Here is a 25,397-nt window from a genome sequence, read left to right as displayed (position 1 = left end):
CTTCTCTTTACATAAAAATACGAAATGTAATGAGAAACGTTTGATCAGAGAAGTAAAAACAATTTAACAATAACTTATATTCGATAAGAAAAACATTACTCGTTTTGAATAATTTTAACCAAGTAAAGGTGAGTTTACATTCAGTTTGTCTCGACGTTCACCACTGAGTTATACTGAACAAAATATAATGCCAAGAATTAGAGGCTTACGTAAAGAGATACAATAATAAGTGATAGAACGCTAGGACTAATTCGAACAAAATCGTGATTCTAAAATGTTGTGATTACTCACTAATTTATTTTAAGCGCTTCTAACAAACACGTTTAATCACAAGTTACCGAAATCAAATCAAAACTAGAAGTTATTACCATTTTACTGTTGACATCGGGTTCTTAAATTTGTTTCAGAATGCAATGTTACTGATGTTGGATATTTTTTTAAGGCTTACGTGTTAACTATGTTGATTATTTTGAAAAATCCTAATAAGAAACGAGAAGTAGAACACCCACTTAGTCCAAGCAGATGTTGAGCTTGGAACAACTTCAGTTATAATTTCTTCTTAGAGAGCTTAGAATTGATAAGTTGGATGATTCTAATCAAACAAATTCACTATGTTAACCAGTTATTTATACAGTGTGTATTATTGTTCCAGTTTGCACTTTAAGAATCACTAAACATCAATTACTTGTTTTTTTTATGAATTACGTTGAAAAGATTGCTTTGAAAAATATATTTCGAGTCTCTTTCGCACATGCAACAGACATAAAAACGTCAGGATGTCCAGACATAATTCGACGAAAACGCTATCAGAAGTGGCCGTGCAGTCATTTCGATCTGCCATATTTGATGAACGAGGGATGCTTCAATCGCATGTCTCTGCAGTTCAGAATTACTAGTTTCGACACTTTTATCTGAAATCAATTACTTTAAGGCATCAATTTTGTCAGCACATAAGGAAGATTTTATCGGATATCACATCAAGAATTAATGAACAGGACAAATGTCGAAAAGATTTCTTCCCGGTGATGTTGATAGGTCATGGTTCATTACTCGAGTAATGGTCAAGAGACCAAGGAAAACCAATACAAAAACCGATAATACGAACTGAAATGTATTGTAAAAGAACGCAGGTTCCAAACACAACTTTATGGAGGTATTACATGTATTAATATCTGACGAATAGTATTGACAGGAAGGTTCAGTTTGATCATAAAGAAAAATTCTATATTTAAAATGCCTCAACCTATAAAACTACTTGTTTTAGAGAATCGATGTTTCACCAGTGATGCATCCAACATCAGCTATATTCATCAAGAGAGTTTCAACATCGACTCCACCTCCAAAACTACTTGCTCTAAAGAATCAATGTTCCACAAGTGGCACATCTAACATCAGACGTATTCATCACGAAAGTTTCAACATCGACTCCATCTCCAAAACTACTTGTTCTAAAGAATCAATGTTCCACCAGTGGCACACCTAACATCAGACGTATTCATCACGAAAGTTTCAACATCGACTCTATCCCCAAAACTACTCGTTCTAGAGAATCAATGTTTCACCAGTGGCACGTTAAACATAAGACGTATTCATCAAGAAAATTTAGAAACTGTGCTTGGTATTTCCGAAATTGTAACGGAAGGTGTTCAATATGATATTCGTCATTCTCAAATAGCATATCACTTCCTTTACCATATGCAGATAATAAAATCATTGTGTTAAGCGAACATTATCCCTAACACTGACACGCATTTTATTCACTTATTGATGAAAGAAAGAAAAAAAAATATGATTTAGGAATTATAATGTATTCTTTAGTTCAATGTACTGAAGTTTGCTTCATTTATACGAAGCTGATATTCGATATCAACGATAAAAATTGATATTTTGTCCACACAAATAGAATATTTTTCATACTTTCTGTAAAACATTAGAATAAAATAACTTTGAATGATTACCTTGTGATTGAAGTCAGCCATACAGATAAATAACTTGTGATTGAGGTCAGCCATACAGATAAACATTTTGTTATTGAAGTCAGCCATACAGATAAATAACTTGTTATTGAAATCAGACATACAGATAAACATTTTGTTATTGAAGTCAGCCATACAGATAAACAATTTGTTATTGAAGTCAGCCATACAGATAAACAACTTGTTATTGAAGTCAGCCATACAGATAAACAACTTGTTATTGAAGCCAGCCACACAGATAAACAACTTGTTATTGAAGTCAGCCATACAGATAAACAACTTGTTATTGAAGTCAGCCATACAGATAAATAACTTGTTATTGAAGTCAGCCATACAGATAAACAACTTGTTATTGAAGTCAGTCATACAGATAAATAACTTGTAATTGAAGTCAGCCATACAGATAAATAACTTGTTATTGAAGTCAGTCATACAGATAAACAACTTGTTATTGAAGTCAGCCATACAGATAAACAACTTGTTATTGAAGTCAGCCATACAGATAAAGAACTTGTTATTGAAGTCAGCCATACAGATAAACAACTTGTTATTGAAGTCAGCCATACAGATAAATAACTTGTTATTGAAGTCAGCCATACAGATAAACAACTTGTTATTGAAGTCAGCCATACAGATAAACAACTTGTTATTGAAGTCAGCCACACAGATAAACAACTTGTTATTGAAGTCAGCCATACAGATAAACTACTTGTTATTGAAGTCAGCCATACAGATAAATAACTTGTTATTAAAGTCAGCCGTAGAGATAAACGACTTTAACCTTTCTTAAAGCCTGCTTAACTTCAACACCTGTGTGTCCATTACTTGCTCAGTATTGAAAATCAAATATCTGTTTGCTTTCAACAGAAAAATATATAATGAATGAACTCTACATAATGTACAGACAGAAATATCTTGAATTATGGAAGAATATCAAACACATGTTATAATAAAAAAAATATTTACACAGGATTTAAATAATAGGTCATTCCAGACCTAGTTACAACACTTGATCTATAATCAGTTTTATAATATTTTGGAAAACAGTCATTAAAACGACTTTCATATATTTTCTTGTGAACACGTTTGAAGTGAGAGGAAACAGACCTTTGCCGTGACAGTTATTCAAGTTTCAATGTTGTGTTTATCATACTGTATTGTAATTTAAAATAATAAATGAACAATTATCAGATCTACTTGCTCGCACGACGTTGGTTAACACGAGCGAGTTCCATATATTCTGTGTAGAAGCCTCACATGCAGAATATTCAAAATTCATTTCAATAATAGAAGATGTTAGATCTAACTAATTATACGTTACGAAACTAAGTTTTCATTAATATCATGTGTAGTTACATAACATGAGAAATGCCAACAACTTCTAACCTAGAAATCTATGTTAACACAATTTATCAGTAACATGAATTAGGAGAACGTATTATTTGTGTTCTTGTGGATTTAAATATTACATATAGTAGAGCAAAAACAGTTATACATGTTTCAGTGTGGAACTATCATTTAGTGTGTATTATTATATATATTTTAGTGTGGAACCTTCACTTAGCGTATATTGTTGTATATATTTGAGTGCGGAACTATCACTTAGCGTGTATTGTTGTATATATCTGATATATCTGAGAGTGGAACTATCACTTAACTTGTATTGTTGTATATATCTGAGAGTGGAACTATCACTTAACTTGTATTGTTGTATATATCTGAGAGTGGAACTATCACTTAACTTGTATTGTTGTATATATCTGAGAGTGGAACTATCACTTAACTTGTATTGTTGTATATATCTGAGAGTGGAACTATCACTTAACGTGTATTATTATATCTATTTTAGTGTGAATCTTTCACTTAGTGTGTATTGTTATACATACTTTAGTGTGGGTTGTTATTTTTCTTTTAGTGTGTGTTATTATATATGTTTTTGTGTGTATTATTATATACATTTTAGTGTGTATTGTTATATATTTTAGTATGAATTATTATACATACTTTAATGTGGATTATTATATATATCTTAGTGTGTTTTATTATGTATATTTTAGTGCGTATTACTATGTATATTTTAGTGCGTATTGTTATATATAATTTAGTGTATATTATATATATATATAATATATATATTATAGTATGCATTGTTATACATATTTTAGTTTGTATTATTATACATATTTTAGTGGGTAGTATTTTATATATATTTTAGTGTATATTACTATATGTATTTTACTGTGTATTGTAACATATATTTTAGTGTGAAATGTTATACTTAATTAGGTGTCTATTATTATATATATTTTAGTGTGTATTATTATATATGTTTTAGTGCGTATTATTGTATATATTTTAGTATGTCTTATTATGTATATTTTAGTGGGTATTTTTATTATGTTTTAGTGTGTATTATTATATTATCTTAGTGTGTATTATTATATTATCTTAGTATTATTATATTATCTTAGTGTGTATTATTGCATATATTTTAGTGTCTATTAATATATATGTTTTTGTGTATATTATATATATATTTTAATGTGTATTACTATATGTATTTTAGTGTGTTTAGGTATGTACGTTTTAATGTATCTTTGGCCAGCGCGTCCGTGCGATTAATCTGAGGGTCGCGGGTGTCGCGCTAAACATGCTCGCCTCCATGGGGTATAATGTGATATCAATCCCACTATTCGTTTAACCCAAGAGTTGGCGGTGGGTGTGATGACTACTGCCTATGAACTTAAATTAGTGACGTTTAGCACAGATAGCCCTCGAGTAGCTTTGTGCGAAATTCCAAAACAAACAAACAAACAAACAAACGTTTTAATGTATATTGTTATATATATTTTAGTTTGTATTGTTATATACGTTTAGTGTGCACTACTATGTGTATTTAAGTGTTATTGTTATATATATTTTAATGCGTGTTATTATATACATTTTAGTGTGTATTGTTATATGTATTTTAATGAGTATTATTATATATCTTTTAGTGTGCATTATTATCTATGTTTTAGTGTGTATTGTTATATATACTTTAGTGTGTTATTATCTAATGTGTATTGTTATATACATTTTAGTGTGTATTTTAATGTTATTGCTATATACATTTTAATGTTATGTTATCGTTTTTATATATATATTTTAGTGAATATTATTATATATCTTTTGGTGTGTATTATTAAACATATTTTAATGTGCACTGTTATATATATTTTAGTGAGTATTGGTATATATAATTTAATGTATGTTGTTATATACATTTTAGTGCGTATTATTTTAAACGTTTTAGTGTGTATTATTGTATATATTCTAGTATGTATTATTATATATATTTTAGTGTGTATTATTATATGTATTTTTCTCAGGTATATGTATTTTACTGTGTATTGTTGTATATATTTTGGTGTGAATTACTATATGTATTTTAGTGTGTATTTTATGTATATATATATTTAGTGCATATTGTTACATATATTTTATTGTGTACTTTGTATTTATTTTAGTGTGTATTATATATATTTTATTGTGCATTGTTATATATATTAGTGTGTATTCTGATATAGGTTTAAGTGTGTATTATTGTATGTGTTTTAGTATGTATTGTTATTTATGCTTTAGTGTGTTTTTACCAACGAATGGTGGGATAGACCGAAACGTTATAACGTCCCCACGGCTGAAAGGGCGAGCATGTTTGGTGCGACGGGGATTCGAACCCGCGACCCGCGGATTACGAGTCAAACACCTTAACCCACCTGGCCATGCCAGGGTGCTTACAACATATAATATATAACATACAACATATTACATATAATATATAAAATATAACATACAACAATTTGCATATAACGTACAACTATATGTTGTTAAAGATCCGTTTTGTTTTGTTTTCTGGACAAGTTATTCGTTGTAGTGTATGTTGTACTAGTCATGAATTGGATAAACTCGTTATGATGTACATTATACTAAACACGGGTTGGATAAACTCTCTGTAATGTGTAATACGTAAAGCTTTGACTGGATTATCTCTTTTGTAAAGCATGTTGCTCTCTACCCGACAGGACAGATTCATTTTAATATATAACATGTAACGAAAAAATATGGGACTGTAAGCTATTAGCACAGGTCCGCTCGTCAGGCGTGGATTTTAATTCTTTGCTCTCAGTCGGACGCCGAAACGACATACATGCACATTATACTAAACATGGGTTGGATAAACGACATACATGCACATGCTTCTCCGACAATTTCAAGGGAGAACATCTAAGTTGTTGTCTGTTTTGTAATAAACAATAACTAATTTAAGGGGTATTAAAATCTCTCTGCAACATTCCGAGCTCCTTGTGAAGATTCATTGAGGTCAGAGGTCAAAAGTTTATAATATTTTTATCAGGGACAAACAAAAAAGACAAACGGTGTTTTATGGCGCTTTCCCAGCTATTATAAGAAACTAACGAAACCTGATGGTTTCATTTTCTGAGATTGTTAGATAGGTGTGTTCTAAGCTACTATTCTCAGAAATCTTAAACAGAATAACTTTAAATCTACCTGTGTTCGATTTGAATAAAATATACAAGTTTAAAATACGTATTCTCCAACCGTTGCTCTTCGAATCTGCTTAATGCAATTGAAACTTGCGTGATTATGTTCTGAACGAAGTTCTTCGATAAACGTGGTAGCGCTGAATGTTTATTATCTTCGATAGCATCTATTGCCGAATCGTTTGGGACTAGTGCGTTTTTCTAGGATCAGGACACGTTCAGGACTGCTTTACATTGTATAAAACCTAACCACGAATGTTTAAAATTCAGCTATGGGAACCATAATCTTGAACCAGTGATCTTGAAAATAAGCTTGAGGCACGCTATTCCGTCGTCAACTGTGAAAGACGCGTTCGCTCTAGACTCACGTGAGACCCAAGTTTTCAATTCATGGCCAACAGCACGCTATGGGCGATTCGTGTTTCCTTAAGTAACTTGGGCTAGCGGGATTACACATATTGTATACAGTTACAACTAAGTGCTGCCACCATGTGAGCTGTATGTGTGCAGAGCAGCAGTTTTTGTCCTTTTTATTGAAAATTCCTTTTTGAAAATGAAGTCAGTAGTGATGACTACGTAGGTTATTCAAAAGAAAATCATTCCATTACACAGCAGTCTTCCAAAACTGATTTGACACACGCAGCTGTTGCTTCGTGTATTGTAATGTTTTGCATGTTCTACTTCTAAACGAAACCTCTTATCAAAGCTACGCCTAGAAAACAATAAACTAATGTTCACACATCATCAGGTGCATATTTCGAAGTTGGTGACCTGGCTTACGAAAGATTCCCCTAAGTGTCCTATACTGATATTATAAATTGGAATACTTTATGTAACCTGAACTGTAAGTATTGATATTATAAAAATTAAATACTTCGTGTAAATAAATACATGAATACTCATTTCTACATAACAAAACGAAAAATAATATTAAAATAAATAAATTGCATTTATAACAAAAGAGATCTCAGTTTTCAATATTTAGTTAATATGCAATATTTCATTTTCAGTTTGGTATTAATTCAATATTGATGTTATATCATTGCTTGTCAGAGTTAACGACTATAATGAGCTAAATATTGTTTTAAATACAATGATGAAAAAGTGAAAATACATTTCAAGTATCCGAGTAAATTCCACTTTTTTGACTCAATATAACTGATTGTATCCCAGCATTTCAATAGATGGTTCCAAGTATCAGCGATCATTAGTTTATCACCAGAACCCAACAAACATTTTCTAAAAGTGCTAGATCGCCAGAACCCAACAAATATTTTTAAATATGCTGGATTACCAGAACCCAACAAACATTTTCTAAATGTGCTGGATTACCAGAACCCAACAAACATTTTCTAAATGTGCTGGATTACCAGAACACGGCAAATATTTTCTAGATGTGCTGAATCACCGGAATCCGACAAAGTTTTTCTAAATGTCCTGGATCACCAGAACCGTATAAAGCTTCTCAAATTCAAATAGGTGTGAAAAAAGAAAACTCACACAATGAATTATTTAATTTCACTTTATCTGGACATGAATTGTTAGTTAGTTGCTGAAGATTAGGAAAGTCCAAAGTTCGATAAACACAGCCACTGAGCCCACTTTATACTTTCAGCAGACATAAGATTAACACTAAATTTGATTCTGTACAAAGAGTCAATGAAAGCCCTTAATATGGTGGCTGCTACTTATAAAGTACATTTTGGTTTATGGCCACAAGAGTAACTACTGTTTTCTATAAATATATATATATAAATATTTAGGTAAATAATGCTTTACAGTGGTTGAAAGGGCTCTTTTATACTATTGTAATATAAGATCGTCCTATAATTGCCTTATATTACTCAATTTTTAGTTCATGAAAGACGTGCGTTATTTTAATGTATTGTCAGTTCGTGCTATTGTTGCTTTGTTACTAGTTCATGCTTATACTGCGTTATATCACTGCATTATTAACTTCTGATAGGGGTAAGAATATATTCTCAAGGCGGCTGGTATAGGTATTAGCAATTTAATTAAAATAAAGTAGAAAACAATGTTTTGACCTTCTTAGGTCATCTTCAGGTGAGCATTGTCATCACGAATTACTTCAACATAGTGATGGAGGTGTTATGTTACTCTATTATTAGTTCATGCTGTAGTTGTGTTATGTTATTCTAGTGTCAGTTGGTGCAATAGTTGTGTTATGTTATTCTAGTGTTAGTTGGTGCAATAGTTGTGTTATGTTATTCTATTGTTAATTGGTGCTATAGTTGCATTATGTTATTCTATTGTCAGTTGGTGCTATAGTTGTGTTATGTTATTCTATTGTTAATTGGTACTATAGTTTCGTTATAATATTGTATTGTTAATTGTTTCGTTATGATATTGTATTGTTAATTGGTACTGTAGTTTCGTTATGATATTGTATTGTTAATTGGTACTATAGTTTCGTTATGATATTGTAAACCCAGTTTCTTATAGTATTGTTAAATGTTTCTCAGCTTTAGAAACTCATGGACACGGTACAGGTAGCCCATTGTATATATTTTAAAATTAAAACCAGCTATAGAAACTCATGATGGACACGGTACAGGTAGCCCATTGTATATCTTTTAAAATTAAAACCAGCTTTAGAAACTCATGATAAACACGGTACAGGTAGCCCATTGTATATCTTTTAAAATTAAAACCAGCTTTAGAAACTTATGATGGACACAGTACACACAGCCCATTTTATATCTTTTAAAATTAAAACCAGCTTTAGAAACTCATGATGGACACGGTACAGACAGCCCATTGTATATCTTTTAAAATTAAAACCAGCTTTAGAAACTCATGATGGGCACGGTACAGGTAGCCCATTGTATATCTTTTAAAATTAAAACCAGCTTTAGAAACTCATGATGGGCACGGTACAGGTAGCCCATTGTATATCTTTTAAAATTAAACCAGCTTTAGAAACTTACGATGGGCACGGTACAGGTAGCCCATTGTATATCTTTTAAAATTAAAACCAGCTTTAGAAACTCATGATGGGCACGGTACAGGTAGCCCATTGTATATCTTTTAAAATTAAAACCAGCTTTAGAAACTTACGATGGGCACGGTACAGGTAGCCCATTGTATATCTTCTAAAATTAAAACCAGCTTTAGAAACTTACGATGGGCACGGTACAGGTAGCCCATTGTATATCTTTTAAAATGAAAACCAGGTTTAGAAACTCATGATGAACACGGTACAGGTAGCGTACTGAAAATCGTTTAAGATTAAAACCAGCTTTAGAAACTCATGATGAGCACGGTGAGTAAGGAGTATTTGGTATAGTTTTGGAATTTCTGTGCAGCTATAAGTAAACGTATAATGTATTTCTGTGCAGCTATAAGTAAACGTATAATGTATTTCTGTGCAGCTATAAGTAAACGTATAATGTATTTCTGTGCAGCGATAAGTAAACGTATAATGTATAATGTAGAAACATTAAGTAAGACATAGATTAACTTGTTATCGTTACGTGGACTGATTTTGCTGTTTTTACCACATAATCCTAAAAAATAACATACTACAGAACTTATTCAATAGTGGGATTATTTTGGTGAAAAGAAGATAAAACTTTGTTTAAACTGCAATCTTAAAGATGGCCACACTAGCACAAGGCGGGATGAGTAAATTCTTAGAACTAATAAAACAATGAAGTGTAAACAAATAGAAAAGATAACAGGATGAAGGATGAAAAAAAAACAAAGAAATCTGAGAGATAAGTTAAAATAAAGAAGCATAATAGTTAAAGAATTATTAAAAACAGACTGACGAAAATATTTATTAAGCCACTGGAGATATTCTAAAGGATTAGAATAATATGATTGATGGTGTACAGAAACACATCAACAAGGTAACGAAGTGCTAACAAATTGTATCAAAAAAATAAAGAAACACATGAAAACACAGGCAGAGTAAAAAACACATCAATGACAGTATAGAAACCTGGAAAATGAATTGGTAAATACAGAGAATAAACCCACTACACATCTTTCCAACCTAAAATACAATTTACTAAGAAATGTGGAATAGGAGGGCTGGTTGATCTGCTGTTGTTGTGCTGTCTGTTTCAGCAGAATCTTCCTGTGTTACTTTGACTATTTCATTGTAAAATAAAGATATGGAATTTAGTTTGCCAGTTCAACATCAACCAAGAAAGAAACTAACAGGCTACGATGGAAAAGTACCATGGGAATCACATCAGATTCAGTTGCAAATAATTTCCAGAGTAAATGGGTGAAATGGTAAACAACACATTATACTTCTTGGTACCAGTTTAATAAGACCAGCCTTAATGACATAGAGTGCTCTTCCAACGCAGAGCCTCAACAACCACCAGAACAAGGTACAGAGGAAAGAAAAGACTTTATCAGAAGATTTGGAAGGGCGTGATTAATTAGAATTTCGTCAATTTTTATATGCCATAACAGACAAGAATGTTAGAATTAGATTGAAGCAAAGTTTGTTTAAGTCTTTAAAATAAACTCTCTAGTTGATAATAGAACTAGAGTATATTAAACTGAACGTTAAACCATTCTAGAAGCTACTGGATCATTAGAACGAAACACTGGTTCCCTCTGACGATAGTCTAGAAGAACTAAAATAATTTATCAGATCATTAGTTAGAAATAGACCATACGACAACAAGTGTTTCAAGAGTAACTAGAAGGCACATGTTTCGTGGAACTGTAGAGTAGCACTTATATGAATAAACATTCATCACAGTAACTACTAGAAACAGAACACTTTTATAATTATGTGAATTATGATAATTACACTGAGAATGTAGGAAAGCAACAGATGTTAGTAAATGAAGGAGGCAATTCTCTAAAGATTTGTTTCAGAGCCCCAATATATCAAACTAACAGCTATAATACAGGAACAAACTCTATTTATGGGTCTGGAAAGTACGGCTGGAAATGCTTCATCTACACCTTAAGAGATAAGAGGTTCATTATTTGAGGAAAATTTTCGATGATTCTATAAGTTTATTAATGGAAAACTTCGCAGTGTGTTGATGGACACTGGTTCTACAGCTAGGATTGTTAGAGCTGATGTGACAATGAAAGGTGGGAGATAAAGAAAAAAGAGAGTTTTCTGTGAACAGAAACTGGACATAAAGTTCCAGGAAACTTTGAAGTTAATCTTTTCTACACCTCACTGTATGTGGTAAAGGACATTGAAGAAAAGTACGTACTAGGAATTGACTTCAAGTGGATACATGAATGTGACGTGTGGCTAGCTTCAAATAGCTTCACAGTCTATAACCAGAAGATTCCTATATACTACATGGTAATTACTTAGAGGTTGAAGTTTCAGTAGTTACAATAGAGGAGGAACTCACTGTAACACTAAGAAGTAAAATACTTATACCAGGATTTAAGAGGTATAAGTCTACGTTTAGTATTTTAGTTGTAGTGGAAACAAACACTCCAGCGTGTCTCCTTGAAGAACTCTCGAAGATCGTAATTATAAAAACGTCATACATACCTAATGAGCTTGTAATCAAACGAAACTCATCTATGATATTAGTACTGACAAAACTAGATTTCATCCAAATGATCAATTCCTCTCACTGGAAAGGATGAGTTCCAAATTACAAGAACACAGATCGAAGTGAATGATGCGCCTTACGTAATCCATAAAGACAGTTGAACCAAGCCAAAGGTCGTGCATTGCTATTGTATTTAATGTTTTAATTTATACTCATGTCAAAGGGATTTGTCATTACGATGATGTCCAGAATTTAGTAGTTTCGGGCAGATTCTGGAGACAAAGGTACATTTTTTTTATAAATAAGTGTAACTAGGTAGGATAGAGAATGATAAATAGATGAACATTCAGTGTTTTAGAGTCCAGAGTAAAAAGTGTTGTCTACAGTTCAGTGTTTAAAAAAGATCTAGCATGATATGATAGTTAAGGCATTGAACTCTCAAAGTCACGGGTTCAAATTCCTATCACCTTTGAGCCGTGGAGACGTTATAATGAAACAACAAATCTTACTATTCCTTGGTAAAAGTGTTGACTAGCTGCTTTCGTTCTAATCTATCTTCGTTAAATTAGTGATGGCTATCACATATAGCCTTCAGATAGCCGAGATGCTCCAAACAAACTAGTGTTGGAAGTAAACTTTATTGCTTTATTAGCAAGGAAATTTCTTGTGTTTATTTATTGTTACGTGAATTTACCATGGTCTTGAAATTTCTATTGAAACGTCATTGTTAGGCCTACAACCACAAGAAAACTTAATGTATAAAAATCGTTAAGAAAGAAGTAAACTAATTTGTTGTTGCGAGAACCGTTTCTTCAGATAATCCAAAGGAATCTGGCCAACGAGTAACACGTTACAACAGTACTTTGTTTTTTGAAGGTATTTTAAGGGAACTGTTATATTTTCCTGTATTTTTAAATACTGCTTGTAAATGTTTGACAAAGCTTTTGGACTTTAATCTTGGATAGTGGTGTTAAATTATGTATAGTTCTAACATAATTTGCTATATCTTCAAATAATGTTTTACCAGTCTTCTAAACACAGCTAAAATTAGTACTTTTATCTTTAAGATGTTAGACAAACACGGGGGTGAACAAAATAATTTTAACATAAAAGCACCATACACTTTAACCCTAGTCCAAAAATGAAACTCTCTTTTTCAGGTGAAAGAGTGAATTAAACTTCACAAACAACAACTTAGCTTAACGTTGTGATAACCTCAGAGTGTAAGATAAGCAGGTTATCGAAACACGAGAAGATATTCCTATACTTATTTCTTTACTCTTAGTAACGTAGCGTAACTTAGTTCAAGATAATTAGAATACAGCTCAAGAATATTTAATGTTCAACACATTGTAAAAATGAATATACATCAAGTATTAGTGTCTAATACCAAAAGGTATTTCATGATTAAAATAATAATATTAGACTACAAACATTCTTTTATAATTATGCTTTACATCTTTATCTTTATATCAAACTTTACCTACCTACTACAGTTGTACTAAATATATGTCTTTATTTAACACTTTACCTACCTACTACAGTTGTACTAAATGTATGTCTTTATTTAACACTTTACCTACCTACTACAGTTGTACTAAATGTATGTCTTTATTTAACACTTTACCTACCTACTACAGTTGTACTAAATATACATATGTCTTTATATAAAACTTTACCTACCTACTTCAGTTGTACTAAATATATGTCTTTATATAAAACTTTACCTACCTACTACAGTTGTACTAAATATATATGTCTTTATTTAACACTTTACCTACCTACTACAGTTGTACTAAATATATATGTCTTTATATAAAACTTTGCCTACCTACTTCAGTTGTACTAAATATATATGTCTTTATTTAAAACTTACCTATCTTCCAAAGATATATATATATATATATTTAGTACAACTGTAGAAGGTAGTAAAGTTTATATAAAGATAAAAATACACAGCTATAGAAAGAAGGTACAGTTTTATCTAACGATAAATATATTTAGATAAAACTATACCTACCTTTTACAATTGTACTGAATATGCGTATCTTTTTGATAAAACATTACCTACGTCCAACAGTTCATTATTTATTTTTGTCTCTATATAAAATTTTATCAATGTTCTACAGTTTTACCGTGTATTTTTATCTTTATATAAAACTTTACCTACCTTATACAGCTACACTATATATTTTTGTCTTTTCATAAATCTTTACTTACCATCTACAGCTATATTGTGTATTTTTGTCTATTCTACAGATCTTGATCCATATGGTGTGTTTTAGAAATATCTCGAAGATTGTTTTGCAGTTTATCTTTAGGCATTTCTTTATCAAGTTGTTGTAGCATTTTTTCCATGACGTCTTTAACTATACTAGTGATAGAACTGTTTTATAACTTCCCTGTTTGTCAGTTGTTCATGAATTCACTTGCCTTGCGGAGATTCCGTTGTTACATATTCCAGGTTTTCTTATTTATAGTTTGCTTCCGTTCGGTACCTTCTTGATTTGGTATTCACACAGAATGTTTGAATTTTTATATATGCCCTTATTTTCTTCCACAGAATATTTAAGGGATTGTTCCTCTGCTGAGGTCTATTCAGTGATGACCTTCTTCATATGTATGTTTACCTGGCAGGCACCTAATTCTCAAAAACTAGTTTTGTCAGTTCTCTTCTTATTTTATAAGAAAAGCGTTACAGAAAGACGTATACATTTTAAACGAAATGAACTGTCTGACATTTTTTTTCTTTCTAAAAGTAGCATAATAAACTCGTATTTGTACTTTCATACGATTTAAATCCGAAATTCATGAAAAGAACACATTTAAAGAAGTTCGAATATTAGCCTTAAACCTTAATGTTATAGTTTTAACTTCTTTTTTTCTCATTTCGTGCAAAGAAATTAATCGGTTAATAAATTTACTGAAAATGTTATCAAGTAGTATTACCTTTGGAATCCAGTTAACTAAGTAGTCAGAAAGTCAGATGATCTGTTACTTAGTTAACTAAGTAGTCAGAAAGTCAAATGATCTGTTACTCTATGCTAAATAAGTAGTCAGAAAGTCAAATGATCTGTTACTTAGTTTTCTAAGTAGTCAGAAAGTCAGATGATCTGTTACTCTATGTTAACTAAGTAGTCAGAAAGTCAAATGATCTGTTACTTAGTTAACTAAGTAGTCAGAAAGTCAAATGATCTGTTATTCTATGTTAAATAAGTAGTCAGAAAGTCAGATGATCTGTTACTCTATGTTAACTAAGTAGTCAGAAAGTCAAATGATCTGTTACTCTATGTTAACTAAGTAGTCAGAAAGTCAAATGATCTGTTACTTAGTTAACTAAGTAGTCAAAAAGTCAAATGATCTGTTACTTAGTTAACTAAGTAGTCAAAAAGTCAAATGATCTGTTACTCTATGCATTTTTAAACAGTTGTTTAGCTGTGGATACAATGCTCTGTTAATGTGCTTTTGATTAAACTGAGATCTTTATGTATTATTTAATTTTCTAAGTTCAAGTGGAGTGAATAGTGACATCTCCTTTCCTGGCAAATTTGATTATGTAGTTCGATTTATAAAATACCAAGATAGTCAACAATCTATAAAATAGTAATTACTTTCGTTCGGGTGTTGTTAAACCTCATATATCAGTAATATTAATTAAACAAACTAGTGTACTGGTCACATGGTTAGCTCACATGTTCAAATTTCATCAAAATAGTTCATATTTAATGATAAACATCCATTCAGAGATTAACGCCTTTACCATAATGAAATAATAAACGTCTGTAACTTAGTAACTTTTAGAATGTTTTATGTTTTTCTTACCTTCGTCTCTTTCCTTTAGTAATCCCCTGTTTGAAACTGACTACTTCTATAACCAGGTAATCTAAGAGAAAAAAACTAAAAACACAGTTAATAAGAATTAATGGCAACTATAGCACCTTCTAAGAGTTAATTTGAAATTCAAATGAATAAGTGAAACAAAATAGAGATAACAGTTTTATATCACCAGGAACCAGGTGACTACTGGATGAAAGTTCTTTTATTGTTTTGAGTTAACCATAAAGCTACACAAATGGGTATCTGTGCTCTGCTCACCACGAGTATCGAAACTCGGATTTTTGCAGTAAAAATTCCGCCGTCATACCAATGTGCCACCGCGGTTCTAAAGGGGACGACTGCTTATTGCAGTATTTACTATCAAAGTGTAAAGATATAGTGTTATTTATTTACAATTTGGAACTTGTTACAACAGCTTAGAACCTTCTACTACGTACCACAATTTAAAACCTGCCAATACGCACAACAATTTCTAAACTACTACTACGAACGACACTTTAGAACCTTCTATTAGTTAAAACAGTTTAGAACCTGCTAATACTCACAACAATTTAGAGCCTACTACTATGTAGAACAGTTTAGAACCTTCTACTAGTTACAACAGTTTAGAACATCCAAATGCAACAATTTAGAACCTGCTACTACTTACAATAGTTTAAAACCTTGTACTAGTTACAACAGTTTAGAACCTTATACTTGTTACAATAGGTTAGAACCTGGTAATACTAACAACAATTTAGAACCTTGTACTACGTACAGCAGTTTAGAACCTACTACTACGCACACAATTTAGAATCTGCTACTAGTTACAACAGTTTAGAATCTTCTAATAGTTACAACAGTTTAGAATCTTCTAATAGTTACAACAATTTAGAATTTTTTACTACGTACCATAATTTAGAACCTGCTAATAATCACAACAATTTGGAACCTGTTAATTCTCACAACAATTTAGAACCTGTTAATTCTCATAACAATTTAGAACCTGCTGATACTCACAACAATTTAGAACCTGTTAATACTCACAACAATTTAGAATCTGTTAATACTCACAACAATTTAGAATCTGTTAATACTCACAACAATTTAGAACCTGCTAATACTCACAACAATTTAGAACCTGCTAATACTCACAACAATTTAGAACCTGCTAATACTCACAACAATTTAGAACCTGTTAATACTCACAACAATTTAGAACCTGCTAATACTCACAACAATTTAGAACCTGTTAATACGTACGACTGTTTAGAAACTTGTACTAGTTACATCGGTTTAGAACCTGCTACACGTTAATACAGTTTAGAACCTTCTACTAGTTAAAATAGTTTAGAACCTACTTCTACGCACAACAATTTAGAACCTTCTACTAGCAACAACAATTTAAAACCTGGCAATACTTACACAATTTAGAACCTACTACTAGTTAAAATGGTAAAAACCTGCTAATACTAACAATAATTTATAACTTGCTAGTAGTTACAACAGTGTAGAACTTGCTAATACTAACAACAATTTATAACATGCTACAAGTTACAACAGATTAGAACCTTCTACTAGTTACAACATTTTAGAATCTGCTAATACTAACAACAATTTAGAATCTGATACTACATACTACAATTTAGCACCTTCTACTAGTTACAACAGTTTAGAATCTGCTAATACAAACAACAATTTAGAACCTGATACTGCATACTACAATTTAGCACCTTCTACTAGTTACAACATTTTAGAACCTGCTAATACTCAGAACAATTTGGAACCTGCTACTAGTTAGACAATTTAGTAACCCGCAACATGTAACCAAAACGTAGAAACTGATTGTAAAAACTTAGTTCCTTATACAAGTTAAAACAGTTTACAACCCTTTACTGGATGCAGTGACATTGATTCTGTTTCCAGTTACAATAGTTTAGAATCTCCTGTTGGTGACAACAATTAGAATATGATATTAGTCACAACAGTTTGGTGTCTTCTACTGATGACAACAATTAGAGCCAGCTATTAGTTGCAATGGTTTAGAATCTCCTACTGGTGACAACAATTAGAATCTGATATTAGTCACAACAGTTTGGTGTCTTCTACTGATGACAACAATTAGAGCCAGCTATTAGTTGCAATGGTTTAGAATCTCCTACTGGTGACAACAATTAGAATCTGATATTAGTCACAACAGTTTGGTGTCTTCTACTGATGACAACAATTAGAGCCAGCTATTAGTTACAATGGTTTAGAATCTTCTACTGGTGACAACAATTAGAATATGATATTAGTTACAATAGTTTAAAATGTCCTATCAGTGACAATATTTGGAACCTGCTACTAATCTTCTGTTCTACTTATGTTCAGAGTTGTAAAAGTATATAAATAATGTAATGTCCAGAACCTGGGGTAAGGTTCGAAGGTGTGAAAATGTTTGCATGCCAAAAGCTCAATCACGAATGATTATATTCAATGTTAGAAAACTGTGTGTATGAACTGTAATGTCAATCAGTTCTAATAAGGTTGTGAGAGTGTTTATTTTACATTATTCTTATCAGATCCATGTCTTGGAGTAGAATGTCCTTCCAACCAAGTCTGCCAACTGGACGACAACCGAAATGCTATATGTCGATGTAATGCTATCTGTTCACGTGACTTCCGGCCTGTGTGTGGATCTGATGGGAAAACTTACACTAATGAGTGTATTCTCCGCGTGGAGGCGTGCAAGTCACGAAGGAGTCTGAGAACCATTTATATGGACAAATGCAGTGAAGGTATGAAATGGAAGTGGTCCAAAGCTAGAAATATATCTTTTTACTTTGTAATGGAACAATTGTTTTATATCTGAATTTGTAGATTCTGCTAACTTCTTTACAAATCACTTTTATCACTTTTTGTCATTTCTTGTTAGTTTTAAAATTTGACAAGTTCGATTAATATAGTTCTATGACTTGGAACTCGTAATTTACAGTATAAAGCAGTTAGTATTAGATATGATCTGTCACTTATTTAGGTTTGGTTTGTTTTGAATTTCGCGCAAAGCTACACGAGAGCTATCTGCGCTAGCCGTCCCTAATTTTGTAATGTAAGACTAGAGGGAAAGCAACTAGTCATCACCACCCACCGCCGATTCCTGAGCTATTCTTTTACCAACGAATAGTGGGATTGACCATCACATTATTATGCTCCCACGGCTAAAAGGGCGAGCATGTTTGGTATGACGGGGATCCGAACCCGCTATCCTCGGATTACGAGTCGAGTGCCTTAACCACCTGGCCATCCCAGGCCTATCCAGTTGGACATTCTCACAGTGATGTACCTCCATGAACGATCATAATGGATGACTTTCAGCTTGCAAATCCTATCCTTTTGAACCTGTAAATCACATCACTAATTTTCTTCAGTACAGCTTTTGGCCCCTTTGGGTATCTGCTCAACTTTGGAGTTTAATCCTTTTTGCAGTGGAATTTGTAGAGCCATACTGTATCACTTCAATGAAATGAAGTCACATCAGCATTAACATGATAGCAATTTTTCATTTTATTATTAGCTGATTTAAGTACTTCTCATGTAAAGTGATATTTATCATTGATGGTTTTTTTTTTAAATTCTGTATGTATATATATTGTGTAAGACTTATCTATAGATGTAAGTAAAAATGGTGTAATGGTACAATAGACTCCTAAGCCACTCTTTTACCAACGAATAGTGGGATTGGCCGTAACATTATAACGCCCCCACGGCTGAAAGGGCGAGCATGTTTGGAGTTATGGGGATTCGAACCCGTGGCCCTCAGATTACGAGTCGAGTGTCTTAACCACCTGGCCATGCCGGGCCTACTTGTTTGAGAAGTTACATGAGCTAAGCCTTACAGCTGAGGCTATCGTTTTAATTGTGTCATTGATGAATTTGATGAGAGTAGGTTTATCGTCAATAAATAAAAGTAATTTAGGTTCAGTGTGGGTTTAGTGTCAATAAATGAAAGTAATTTAGGTTCAGTGTGGGTTTAGTGTCAATAAATAAAAGTAATTTAGGTTCAGTGGTTTAGTGTCAATAAATAAAAGTAATTTAGGTTCAGTGTGGGTTTAGTGTCAATAAATAAAAGTAATTTAGGTTCAGTGGTTTAGTGTCAATAAATAAAAGTAATTTAGGTTCAGCGGTTTAGTGTCAATAAATAAAAGTAATTTAGGTTCAGTGTGGGTTTAGTGTCAATAAATAAAATTAATTTAGGTTCAGTGTGGGTTTAATGTCAATAAATAAAAGTAATTTAGGTTCAGTGGTTTAGTGTCAATAAATAAAAGCGCGTATGTTTTTTTCTCTTATAAAAAGCCACGCTGGGCTATCTGTTTTGTCCACTGAGGGGAATTAAACCCTTGACTTTAGCATTGTAAATCCAAACAATTAACGTTGTCCCAGCAGGGAAACAATTACAAATAATTTAGGCTCATTTTATGTTTAAAATCAATAAATAAAAGTACATTTGGCTCAGTGAAGGTTTAAAATAAATAAATAAACATAATTTGGTTCAGAGTAGGTTTAAGGTCAATAAATAAAGGTAATATGTTTTTAGTTTGTATTTAAGGTTAATAAATAAAAATAATTTGAGTTCATTGTGGGTTTAAGGTCAAAAAGAAGAAATAATGTTTACATTTAAGGTCAATAAGTAAAAGTAATTTAAATGATGTGTAGGTTTGAAGCTAATTAACAAATATAAACAGATTTGAGATACTTGCAGGTTTTAACATAATATAATGTTTAGGGACAACAAGAGACCTGCTGGTCCGTCTCTGATGTCTCATCCTCTAACCCAAACTAAAACAATTACAAAAATGTAAAGCTTTCCTTTATCTTTCATATATCTATCAAACTTTATTTTAAAATCATTCAAATTTACTGCCTCCACGACATCTGAAGGCAACACGTCCATAAGCCATCCACCATATTTGAAGAAAAAGTTGTCGAAGCTGACATCCCCCCCAATGGTATGTCGCAGACACATGTTCCTAAAAAATCGTGTTTTGATACCTGTGGTGGCCAAAGAACAGATAGCTCTTTGTGTAATTTTGTGTTTAATAACAAACAATAGCCTTAGCTAAAGACGACTGCTACCTTGCCTAAATCTATATTTATGTCCCCTAGTCCTATAATCATGCCTGTTAAATATTAAAAAAATAATTCAACAACATTATCAATTCCTTTTAAAATCTTAAACCATCCAATTAGATCCCTTCTAACTCTCCTTTCTTCAAGAGAAAACAATTTTAAAGATCTTAATTTCTCCTTATATGACAATGTCTTCATCCCAGATACCACTTTAGTAACCCTCCTCTGAACCCTTTCCAACAATTCAGTGTCTTTCATAAGGTAAATAGCCCAAGTCTGAATTAAATATACCAAATGTAGCCTCTTTAGACTTATGTTCAATATTTCTATAGACACATCCTAAAATCCTATTTCCCCTATCAGTAGCAACTGCACACTGATTGGATGGCTTAAGAGACTGATTAACTGTTATCCCAAGATCATTTTCTTTCATAATATTGTTAGCATCATTCCCATCCAAATTATACGTATAATTTAAATTATTATAACCCACATGCAACATCTTGCATTTATTATAATTAAAACCCATCTACCAATTATTTGTCCAACTCACTAAATTATCTCAATCCTTTTGTAAAGCAGCAGCATCCTCTTTACAGCCAGCAACACCCAAGACATTGATATGATCAGTAAATTTAAATAACTTTTTGTCTATTCCTTTATCTATATCATTCATGTAAATCAAAAAGAGCAATGGCCTTAAGACTGAGCCCTGAGATATACCACTTGTGACATTAATCCAGTTTGACTGAATCCTATTTGTAATATCTTTTGCTTTCCTCCATCAAGCCACCCTTCCTTCCAAATGGTTAACTTATCCCCCGCACCTGCAAAGATAAGTTTCTTTACAAACCTTTTATGTGGCATTTTGTCAGATGCTTTCTGAAAATCCATATACACCAAATCTACACCCTTACCCTCATCTGCATAAGCAGTAACATTTTGAAATCATGTCAAACGATTTTTAAGGCAAATTTTTCCCTTGGTAAAACCATGTCCACTAAAATGTTCATAAATGACTTTGTAAAATATCTTTTATTAGACTTCCTAAAACGTTTCCCACAACTGATATTAAGTCTAATAGGCCTATAATTAGTGAAACAGCTTTTATTATCTCCCTTGAAGATAGGATTTCCAATCTCTTTTCTGTTTAAGGATTACAAAACATTATGGTAAGTGGCTCACAAATCAAATCCTTGACCTCCTTTAGTCCCTCAGGAAAATATTATCTGGCCCAAGAGGTTTATTATTCTTTAAACTTCCCAATTTTTACTTTAACAAAATCAACATTTATGCAATTACTTGTTCAAATTTGTTTTCGTCTATCAATTGTTTAAGATGAGGAATACTGTTTAAGTCTTTAAGAAGAAAAAAAAACAGAATTTAATAAACTAACCATTTCATAATTACCAAATACAAGCTTTTCTCTATCATCTCTCAAGGGTCCTATCCCAATCCTAACATTTTATTTACCCTTAATGTACTTTAAAAATCCTCACTGTTAATTTTTATGTTTTCAGCCAAGTTGATTTTCATAGCTCTTATTGGATGTTTTAACTTCCTGTTTGACCATCCTTCTCGATCTTCTATAATATTTCAAATCTTCTATAATACAAATCAATTTAAATTTCTTAAATTAGTGATGCATCTCTTTAATTTTATCTCTTGTACTTTTTGTGAGCCAGCTGTTTGTTTTTCTTGGATTTATCGTTTTCGTTTTGTCAGGAATATATTTGTTTTGAATATTGATAAAGTTTTTACATTTGATCGGTGTCTCTAAATAACTCAACTGCCCAATTCACAACAGATAATTCTTGTTGCAGCTCTTAAAAGTTTGCTTTTCTTGAAATTTGGTATCAAAATATCACTATTCATTATCTTCATACACATTAAAACATCAAACTGAATACAGCAATGTTTACTTGTTCTCCAGTTTCTACTCTCTAATTCAAGTATATATTAGAAATCAACAATAAATCTAAAATATCATTATTTCTAGTAGGTTTCTTGACCAATTGGTGAAGAAATCCATCTTGAACAGTTACTATAAACCTTTTTCCCTCATGATTTAACTCTTCTATTTCCCAATGTGAAGCTAAAATCACCCATGATTATGACTTAATCAACAGCTGAAAACTTAATCTCATTGTAAAGTCTCTCACTAAGCCAAGAAGTGAAACAAGTCTCGGTTAAATATAGGTCTAGAGCCAGGTGTTAATTATAATTACTGAATTCAGTGGAAATTGTCCTTTAGTGAACTAACGTCCTAGTTCAAATGTAGCATACCGTCTGTTGTATCAAGGGGCAAACCCGTGCGAGAGTGTTCAGTGCGGTCCTGGTCAAGAATGTGACATAGACAGGTATGGCATCGCCAGTTGCAAGTGTCCAGCTAGCTGTGAGCCCGTCATGAGGCCCGTGTGTGGAACAGACGAAAAAACCTACGACAGCGAATGTGAACTACGGAGACAAGCTTGTCTTCAGAAGATGGACGTAACCGTAGCTTACAGAGGAATCTGTGGTAAGTGAAATCTGATGTGTGATCAGAAAGTGTTGTAAATATCCATAAAGTATTACTGGAACTCTTTAAGAAAACAGAAACTGACAAAGAAAATAAACCATTTGTCGGGTAATACATGTTGACTGTTAACATAGGAATGAATTTAGGCACACGTAGCTAAAGGTCTAAATATATTTGTGGTTGTGTATTGTTGAACTGAATAACAAACAAACTTAACTGATTTTACTAAGAGGTTTTCATAAATTCTCTGATCAAGACACACAGTCCTTGTATATTTAATTATTATAAACAGTCTTTCTTTCGTTCCGGTACAATTTATCATTGTTATTACAACAACATCTTTCTTGCATCCTGCAAGATGTATGTTTTCTTTGAACGTAACTGATCATTTACCATTTTTGAAATCCCTTGACGGGTTGTGACGTCAATACAGGTTAACGTAGAGGACCGATATAATTATATTATACCTTCACAGTACATTATTTAGTCATGTCCTACTACAAACGCATAAAATGTTTAATCAGGTCTATTCGCTTTCCGAAACGTTTGTTGACATCATATTCAGAGATAAACTTTTAATTAATACATTATAAATATGTGTTGTGCAACATGTAACATTAATCTTACAAAGAACCTTTGTATCCTGAATTCTGTTACGTACCTTAAGTTTATTAATACTTCAGACATGTGTTGCAAGTATTTATGTACTTTATGTTTTATTAATACTTCAGATATGTGTTGCAAGTGTTTATGTACTTTATGTTTTATTAATACTTCAGATATGAGTTGCAAGTGTTTATGTACTTTATGTTTTATTAATACTTCAGATATGTGTTGCAGGTGTTTATGTACTTTATGTTTTATTAATACTTCAGACATGTGTTGCAAGTGTTTATGTACTTTATGTTTTATTGATACTTCAGACATGTGTTGCAAGTGTTTATGTACTTTATGTTTTATTAATACTTCAGACATGTGTTTCAAGTGTTTATGTACTTTATGTTTCATTAATACTTCAGACATGTGTTTCAAGTGTTCATGTACTTTATGTTTTATTAATACTTCAGACATGTGTTGCAAGTGTTTATGTACTTTATGTTTTATTAATACTTCAGACATGTGTTGCAAGTGTTTATGTACTTTATGTTTTATTGATACTTCAGATATGTGTTGCAGGTGTTTATGTACTTTATGTTTTATTAATACTTCAGACATGTGTTGCAAGTGTTTATGTACTTTATGTTTTATTGATACTTCAGACATGTGTTGCAAATGTTTATGTACTTTATGTTTTATTGATACTTCAGACATGTATTGCATGTGTTCATGTACTTTATGTTTTATTAATACTTCAGATATGTGTTGCAGGTGTTTATGTACTTTATGTTTTATTAATACTTCAGACATGTGTTGCAAGTGTTTATGTACTTTATGTTTTATTGATACTTCAGACATGTGTTGCAAGTGTTTATGTACTTTATGTTTTATTAATACTTCAGACATGTGTTTCAAGTGTTTATGTACTTTATGTTTCATTAATACTTCAGACATGTGTTTCAAGTGTTCATGTACTTTATGTTTTATTAATACTTCAGACATGTGTTGCAAGTGTTTATGTACTTTATGTTTTATTAATACTTCAGACATGTGTTGCAAGTGTTTATGTACTTTATGTTTTATTGATACTTCAGATATGTGTTGCAGGTGTTTATGTACTTTATGTTTTATTAATACTTCAGACATGTGTTGCAAGTGTTTATGTACTTTATGTTTTATTGATACTTCAGACATGTGTTGCAAATGTTTATGTACTTTATGTTTTATTGATACTTCAGACATGTATTGCATGTGTTCATGTACTTTATGTTTTATTAATACTTCAGACATCTGTTGCAAGTGTTTATGTACTTTATGTTTTATT

General features: G+C 31.8%; 1 protein-coding gene across 1 annotated transcript in view; it reads left to right on the top strand.

Moving 5' to 3' along the window:
- The window catches only part of LOC143236334 (agrin-like), a 398,571-nt gene that overhangs the window by 262,953 nt on the left and 110,221 nt on the right, over nucleotides 1–25,397 (top strand). Inside the window, 2 exon segments of the mRNA XM_076474633.1 lie at nucleotides 18,414–18,629; nucleotides 23,261–23,476. Coding sequence (XP_076330748.1) covers nucleotides 18,414–18,629; nucleotides 23,261–23,476 — 432 coding nt within the window.

Source organism: Tachypleus tridentatus, chromosome 1 (assembly GCF_004210375.1).
Source record: "Tachypleus tridentatus isolate NWPU-2018 chromosome 1, ASM421037v1, whole genome shotgun sequence".
Lineage (NCBI taxonomy): Eukaryota > Metazoa > Arthropoda > Merostomata > Xiphosura > Limulidae > Tachypleus > Tachypleus tridentatus.
Note: the sequence above shows the minus strand (reverse complement) of the source record. Positions and strands in the feature narration are given on the sequence as shown.